This window comes from Beta vulgaris, chromosome 3, assembly GCF_026745355.1.
Source record: "Beta vulgaris subsp. vulgaris cultivar EL10 chromosome 3, EL10.2, whole genome shotgun sequence".
NCBI lineage: Eukaryota > Viridiplantae > Streptophyta > Magnoliopsida > Caryophyllales > Amaranthaceae > Beta > Beta vulgaris.
In genome coordinates this window covers 48,609,730-48,617,997 of record NC_079204.1, presented here as the reverse complement: position 1 = coordinate 48,617,997, position 8,268 = coordinate 48,609,730, and the positions used below count along the sequence as shown (strand labels likewise).

General features: G+C 34.2%; 2 protein-coding genes across 2 annotated transcripts; one reads left to right on the top strand and one right to left on the bottom strand.

Moving 5' to 3' along the window:
- Positions 1 to 4,872: 4,872 nt before the first annotated feature.
- On the bottom strand, positions 4,873 to 5,957 carry LOC104889332 (uncharacterized). The gene is made up of 2 exons (XM_048640552.1): positions 5,603 to 5,957; positions 4,873 to 5,330 (listed from the first exon to the last, which is right to left on the bottom strand). Exons 1-2 carry the CDS (start codon positions 5,955 to 5,957, stop codon positions 4,873 to 4,875), a joined length of 813 nt encoding a protein of 270 aa, XP_048496509.1.
- A 912-nt stretch (positions 5,958 to 6,869) lies between these two features.
- On the top strand, positions 6,870 to 7,978 carry LOC104889241 (polygalacturonase inhibitor 1). The gene has a single exon (XM_010674414.4). It carries the CDS (start codon positions 6,937 to 6,939, stop codon positions 7,663 to 7,665), a length of 729 nt encoding a protein of 242 aa, XP_010672716.1. The 5' UTR covers positions 6,870 to 6,936; the 3' UTR covers positions 7,666 to 7,978.
- The last annotated feature ends 290 nt before the right edge of the window (positions 7,979 to 8,268 follow it).

Below are 8,268 nucleotides of genomic sequence, written 5' to 3'. Positions count from 1 at the left end.
ATACGTTTTCTTCACCAACATCCAACCATATTTCATCTGCAATTTTCGCCCGAGTTATCTCCATATTCGTGTTTATGTCTCTAATGGAGTACTCCCTCCGTTTCCTAAAGATCTTCCCACTTACTGTTCCTACAGATACCAAGGAAAATCAAGTTGTGTGGGGCATGATGTGAGTAAAGTAGGAGAGAGAAAGGGGTTAAGATAAATAAACAAATAAAAAGGGGTTAAAGTAGGAGAGAGAAAGGGAGTAAAATTGAATTAATAATATAATGGTGGACCATATGATAGTGACATGAGAGGGTAAATAGGAAAATTTGTTTTTCCAAATAAAGAATAAAGCAAAAGAGGGAAGATCTTTTGGAAACACCCTTAAACGGAAAGAGGGGAGATCTTTGGGAAACGGAGGGAGTATTGAAGAAAAGTAAAAAAAAAAAAAAAACAGAAGGAAGAAAGGAGAAGAAATGAATGAAGCAATGTCATGCAAAGCTACAGTGATTTTGACCATTTTTTTTTTCTCTTTCTTTTTGTTTTTTTTTTTATCTTCTACTCCATCCGTTTCAAAATATAAGTCGTTTAAGGTTTTTGCACATAGAAAATTTTGAGGGGTAGTATCTACGTTAGTGGCAATATTTATGTTATTCATGGTCAATGTTTTTATCTAATAAGGTTAAATAAGTTTCAATCAGGTCCAATAAGGTCTAATAAGTTTCAATCAGGTCTAATAAGTTTCAATCAGGGCCAATAAGGTCTAATAAGTTTCAATAAGGTCAATACGTTTCAATAAGGTCCAATAAGTTCCAATCAGGTTCAATCAGGTTTAATAAGTTCCAATAAGTTCAGTTCAGATAAGGCCCAATAAGTTCAGGGCCAATAAGTTGAATAGAACGCACCCTTAGTATCAAAGTGTAAGTTTGGTACTAAAGTTACATTTTGATACCAAATGAGTGAATGACTCTATTTTGATATCACTTTACTGAAAGTTTTTTGAGATACCAACGATGAGTTAACACTTTCTCTGGATGGTGCCGCACTGCGTCACTTCTTGCAGAACAACCTCATTGCAAATCTTACCACCACATATATAAGGTTCGCCCAACACATCTTGGCATCTTGCAAGCATAATTGCAGTTTAGAAGAAGATTCATTTCTTATTCTCCGATCCCCCCACTTGAGTTGATAAATTTACTTTTCCTTTTGTTATACATTTTAGACTTATATTTAGATAGTACAATTTCATATATGATCCCAACCCGATATGAAAATATTGAAAGAAATTTGCTCAAGCTGTAGATATTATTGATGAGGTATTTATCATATTTTGAAATTATAGGAAATTTCACACTATTTTAATTATAACGTTAAATATTTGAAATCAAAAACCCGATTTAATGACTAAAATTGTCAATTTACCTATGAATGCACTCAACCTTTTTCTTAATTTTAAAGCATTATCAACTTGTGCTATCCGAAAAAGGTTTGGAAATGTGATAATTATATAAGTAGAAAAATAACGATAATCTCCATTCTACTTTCAAAAAGTACCAAGAAAAGTATTATAGATTCAATTCTTTATTTATTTCGATAGACAAATTCAGTAATTATATTACTCAAAAGTACCAACAAAATCATTTACTTCCTCTGTTTCAAATTAAATATGACACTTTGACATTTCAGACTATTCACACACTTCACTTTGATGGTTTGTGATTGATACGTGAATAAAAAAATAGTCATGTCGGATCTTGTTAGATTCCTCTTAATATGTATTTTTTTAATATATACTTTTTCTAATTTCTACAAATACAAAATTAAAGATATATGTATTCAAAGTTTTGCATTGTCATACGAGAAAAGTAAAAATGTAACAACTATTTTAAAACTCATGATTGTAACCAAAAGAAAATTGTGCACCTCGTACATGTTAGAACAAGAATTTGCTAATTCTAATTCTAAAATAATAACAATATGAGAGGAAAAGTATGCCTAGGAATTATATTATATGTTTCTCTCTTATTTCAAGTAAATAGTATTACGGCTTATTTATAGTTTACAATATTGATTACAACCTTACGTACAAAGCTAAGTTTTCTTCGGTGCAAATTATCTTTACAATAAAATTCATTCCCTTTATATTAGTTAATACTTAACATAGCATAGCTAATAATTAAAGTTTGAATTTCTTCACTTCCCCTCAAACTTGAATAATATTTCACTTACACTTAAAGCTAATTATGCGAAGCATAGCTTTAAGTTTTTCAAATACGTCAATCTTTAAAGGCTTGGTCATGATATCAGCAACTTGTTCCGTAGAGCGACAAAACTCAACCTCAATTTCTTCATTTTTAACAAGTTCTCGAATATGATATATTGTTATTGGAATATCTTGAATAAAATTTAATTTTTCCAACATTTTTTGAAGCCATATGGCATGACATGCTCCCCTTGTTAAGGCTATGTTTTCAGCTTCAGTTTGTTAATAAAGCAACCACTTGTTGTTTCTTGGAAGACTAGGAAGTAATGTTATCTCCTAAATAGAAAACATACTCAAAAGTACTTTTTCGAGTATCAATATCACCTGCCAATCACTGTCAGTGTAACCAACCAACTTTGCCGTATTCGAGTTGGTGTATAAGATGACATGGTCTCGTGTACCATTTACATAACGAAGAATCCTCTTTGCTACTTGCTAATGTGATTGGTGAGGCTTCTCAAATATCTGCTAATTAACCCGACGCCATACACAATATCGGGTCTTACGGAAGCCAAATATCGCAGACTACCAACAATACTCTTAAAATAAGTTGGGTTGACCAATCCTCGCCGCCTTATTTCTCTATTTCGACTCTCTCTGTTACAGGATTCATAATAGGTGATGTTGTATCCATTTTAGACTTCTTTAAGATATATGTGGCATATTTTTGTTGCGACATAAATATCCTTCATAATTTAAATGTACTTCGATGCTAAGAAAATATGACATCAATCCCAAGTCCGTCATTTCAAAATGTTCCATCATGGCTTTCTTAAATTCTTCAACCATGATTTTACTATTTTCAGTGAAGATTAAATCATCAACGTATGAACATAAGATTAATATGTCACCATTATCCTTTGTCTTCACATATAGTGTATGCTCATGTGAACATTTTTCAAAACCATCCTAAGTAATTATGAATCAATACGGGATTACCAAGCACGATGTGCTTATTTTAAACTAACCATATAGAGCTTTCCTTAGTCGATACACTTTATTTTCTTCACCATTCTTTATGAAACCAGGGGGTTGCTTTACATATAGTTCCTCTTGAAGTATTCCATTTAAAAATGCAGTTTTCATATCCATTTGATAAACTTGCCATTTCTTTTGAGCGGCTAGTGACAAGATCATACGAACAATGTCCATTCTAGATAATGGAGCAAACACTTTAAAGAAGTCAATTCCAGGCTTTTTCTTGTAGCCTTTGACTACCAATCTAGCTTTTTAATGATCAACTTCACTAGTAGGTCTATATTTTGTCTTGTATACCCATTTCACCCCAATGGGCTTCATTCCAACCGGCAAATCAGTCAACTTCCATGTTTTATTTTTGATCTCAATAGAATGAATCTCCTCTTGTATTGGTTAGATCCATTTCTCATCAGCTGTAGCTTCTTCAAATAAAACTGGATCACAAACAGAAAAATAAACAAAAGTTCACCAAGGTTTCATCATCGACATCTTCACCAGTAAGACATCATCGATCTCTAGTTACCATATAATCTTTATACTTAGATGGCATCACACACTTTCTTGGAGCAAATTTAGTTGGAGAAGAGGGACCAGATGTTGGAGATACATCTTCAGGTCGTGTGATCTGAATATAAATATCCTCCTGCTGATCGTGAAGTTGTAGTACTTGATTCTTTATTGGTTTCAATAAGGAGTGTACCGTCAATATTGATACCATTTGTTTGATTCCACGGCCATGCTTCATATTTAATGAAAAAAACATCTCTGCTGACTATAACCTCTTCTTTTACGGGATAGTAAAATTTATATCCCTTTGTCAAAAAACTATAGTCAATAAATATACATTTATGACTTTTATCATCAAGCTTCTTTCTCCTTTGATCTGGTACATTCGCATAAGTGACACAACCAAAAACTCTCAAATAGGATGCATCCTGCTTATTCCCGCTCCAAGCTTCTTCGGGTGTCATTCCACGAACACTCTTTGTAGGACATATGTTTAACAGATATGCAGCACAACAAACTGCTTCAGCCCATAATGGCTTTGGCAAAGATTTTTCTTTTGACATACTTCTTGCCATTTCAAATATTGTTCTATTCTTCCTCTCTGCTACACCACCATTTTGCTGTGGTGTGTAGCTAGTTGTTAGTTGTCTGTGAATACCTTCCTTTTTGCAATAATTAGATCGAGAATTCATCAGATGTAAATTCTCTACCTCGATCAAACCGTAGTGTCTTAATGAGAAAGCCACTTTGCTTTTCCACAAATGCTTTAAACTCCTTAAACTTTTCAAAAGTTTCAGATTTTTTCTGTAAAAAATTAATCCAATTTTTTTTACTGAAATCATCGACAAAAAGTAAAAAGTATCTCTTTTTGGTAAGAGATTCTACCTCAAATGGTCCACATATATCTGTATGAACTAACTCCAACGGCTTCATAGCACATCTTGATTTTCCAAAGGGAAAAGAGTCTCGGTGATGCTTTTCGAGAATGCAACCTTCACAAAGGTCACCATGAGTATCAATAAGAGATAGACCTTTAACCATTTCCTTTTGAGCTAATAATTTCAAGCCCCAAAAGTTCAGATGACCATAACGCAAATGCCATAACCAATTATGGTCTTTCATCATTGCCTGCAAACTCATAATTGTTTTTTTGGTTGGGTAGATAAAGGAAACATGCGATTCTTCATCTTTTTCACTCTTGTAATAACTTTGTTATCTTTTCCTTTGATCTCGCAAATGCCATTTTGAATATAAATTGTGTGCCCCTTCTCAGTAAGTCGGTCGATGCTCAATAAATTCCAAAATATGTCAGGCACATAATACACATCAGCAAGAGTGACATTATTACCATCTTTTGATTGAATATTCATGTTACCTTTGCCTTTTACAAGAACTTTGCTTTCATTTCCATAGCTAACTTCTCCACTTATCGATTCATCCAAGTAAAACAACAATTCCTTTTTTCCTATCATGTGATTGCTACACCTTGTGTTAAGATACCAAGTATTGCTTATTTCGTTGATTGGTCCTTCTTTACATGCAAAAACCAAATTCTCCCCCGCTTCAGCGACATTAGCTCGTTCAGTTTGGTTTCCTTTCAATTTGGCTCAACAGTCATGTGCATAATGTCTGAAGTGTTCACACTTGTGACACTGAATCTTTGATTTATTCCGGTGTACAAACGGTGTCTTTTTCTGGTCTCTAGTGGATCTGCTTTACAAATTTTTATCCCTGTTATAAGAAGAGAAATTACCACCTTTTCCTCTACCATGACCTCGTCCACGACCACCATGATAGCCACCAAGGTAAGTCACATTTGCTCTACTTTAATTTGTAAAGCTTGTTCTGAATTGGAACTTTGATTACCTTGTTGCCTCATTCTTTCCTCATGTGACGACAACGAATCCAACAACCTTTCAATGGACAAGGTTGACAAATCATGCGCCTCTTCAATTGCGGAAGCAACATTATCGAAATCGCTATTTAATGATCGTATAATCTTTTGTACTACCCTCTCATCGGTAATGTTCTCTCCATTAATCTTCATTTGAATAATAGTTGATTGCACACGATCGTAATATGTCGAGATTGATTTCGAGTCATCCATGCTTAGTGACTCGAATTCCCCTCGCAACGTTTGTAAACGTATCTGCTTGACACGATCATCGCCTTTGTAAGATTTTAGCATAATCCTCCAAGCTTCATTAGATGTCTTTGCCATAGGTATTTTAAAAAATGCAGGCTCCTCTATTGCTTGAAAAATAAAGTATAATACCTTTTGATCTTTTCTCCGTGTCTCCAATAATGTATTTTTTGCATCTTGAGACAATACTTGGAATGTAGTTGCATCTGTAAAATCTACGAATCCTTTTTCCACAATCTCCGACACATCTTGTGAGCGAAAAAATACTTTTAATTGGATGGACCAATTATCATAATTTTTTCCATTCAATTTAGGGAGTTGCACCTATTTGCAACGGTAGAGGTTGACATAATTTCTCAAATAAATATTATGGTTTTTGATACTAAATGTTCGAACAAGAATTTGCTAATTCTAATTCTGATATAATAAGAATATGGAAAAGTATGCCTAGAAATTATATTATATGTTTTTCTCTTATTTCAAGTAAATGATATTACGGCTTATTTAATTTACAATATTGATTAAAACCTTACGTACATTGCTAAGTTTTCTTCAGTGCAAATTATCTTTACAATAAAATTCATTCACTTTATATTACTTGATACTTAATACTACCTCTGTTTTTATTTAGTTGCAACGTTTTGACTTTCACGCTTGCCAATGTACAATTTCAAATCGTTTTATCTCTAATTGTATGTAAGTAAAAATTATAAAAATTTGATATTATGAAAGCTTACATCGAAACGAATCAAACAAGACCCCACATGACTATATTTTGTTTAACATATAATTCAATAAATGTGGTCAAATAAGAGAACATGAATAGTGCAATTTGTCAAACGTTGCAACTAAAAAAGAACGGAGGTAGTATAACATAGCTAATAATTCAAGTTTGAATATCTTCACAACAGTCTACAGTTTACACTCCTACTAGTCACGTTTTACACACAAAGAAAACTCATGAAACAATTCTACACTTTCTTCTGTTTAAGATTCTATAAATTCCCCCCTTGTTCATTCATCATTCTCGTACACAAATCCTTATTTACTATCAATAATGGAGATTACTCCGAAATTTTCTCGCCTTCTACATTTCTCTATCTTGTTTCTCTCACTCTTCACCTTCTCTACGTCTACTGACTTCCCAATCTGCAACACCCACGACCAAACCGTCCTCCTAAAAATCCGAGATCATTTTGGCGGCCCTAACGGCCGCCTCTCGGACTGGGATAACAACACAAATTGCTGTTCAGATTGGAACTTCGTAGGGTGTGGTACAGACGGCAAAGAATATGGTCGCGTTGACACAGTCACATTCAGTCGCTCCTGGGGTCTTTCGGGCACTATACCTTCAGATTTCGGTAACCTGCCTTTCCTCAGCTTCTTCATTTTAGCAGATAACATTGACGTCAAGGGAACTATCCCCAAGTCCCTTGCCAAGCTCAAAAAACTATATCACCTCGATCTCGGCATGAACAGCTTAACCGGACCTATTCCTGAAGAGATCTTCAAGTTAAAGAGCCTCAAAGTAGTCGATCTCTCCTCGAATCATTTATCCGGAGTGATTCCATCGTCGGTCTCGGCGTTGTCGTCACTTTCGGAGTTCAATGTCTCCCATAATAAGCTCACTGGCTCGTTGCCTCCGTTGTCTAAGAGCTTGAAGAGCCTTGATGTGAGTTATAATCAGCTTTGTGGTGCTATCCCGAGTGGGCTGAAGCGTTTTAGTCGGGGAAGATTTGCGCACAACAAGTGCTTATGTGGTCCTCCTTTGGCTGCTTGCAAATGACATTAGAGTTGAACACGGCCGTTTGAATGATGCGAGCAAATAAACTGTTTGGGCCGCGTCCTCGTAGACATGGCTTAAGTTTGTGATTTAATGAATTTCTCATGTAACCCCAGAAAAAAAGAAAAATGGTTCTTTCTTTTTTTTTTTTATCCTTATCGAAGTAAAATAATTCCATGATCCCCTACACTCTAATTAAATTGAGTGAGTTTAGATTTGTCTTCAGTTGAAAGCAAAAGTTGTTTATTATGAGAAAGTACTTTTTCCATTTCACTTTGTAAAGGGAAGGTGTAAAATAGATTTTTCTCAACTTAAATCTTGTGTCCCATCATTTTGTGTATCACTTAATTAGTTGATCATAAGAGTTAAGACGTGTTCTCTTAGAAATTTGCTTCTTGAATCTTAAATTATTTGCCTCATTTTAGTCATTTGTGTTTTCATGATTTTAAGACTAAACTTTGACTATTAATATATACTACCTCCGTTCTGTTTTAGTTGCAACGTTTGACAAATTGCACTATTCATGTTCTCTTATTTGACCACATTTATTGATTTATATGTTAAACAAAATATAGTCATGTGTGGTCTTGTTTGATTCGTTTCGAT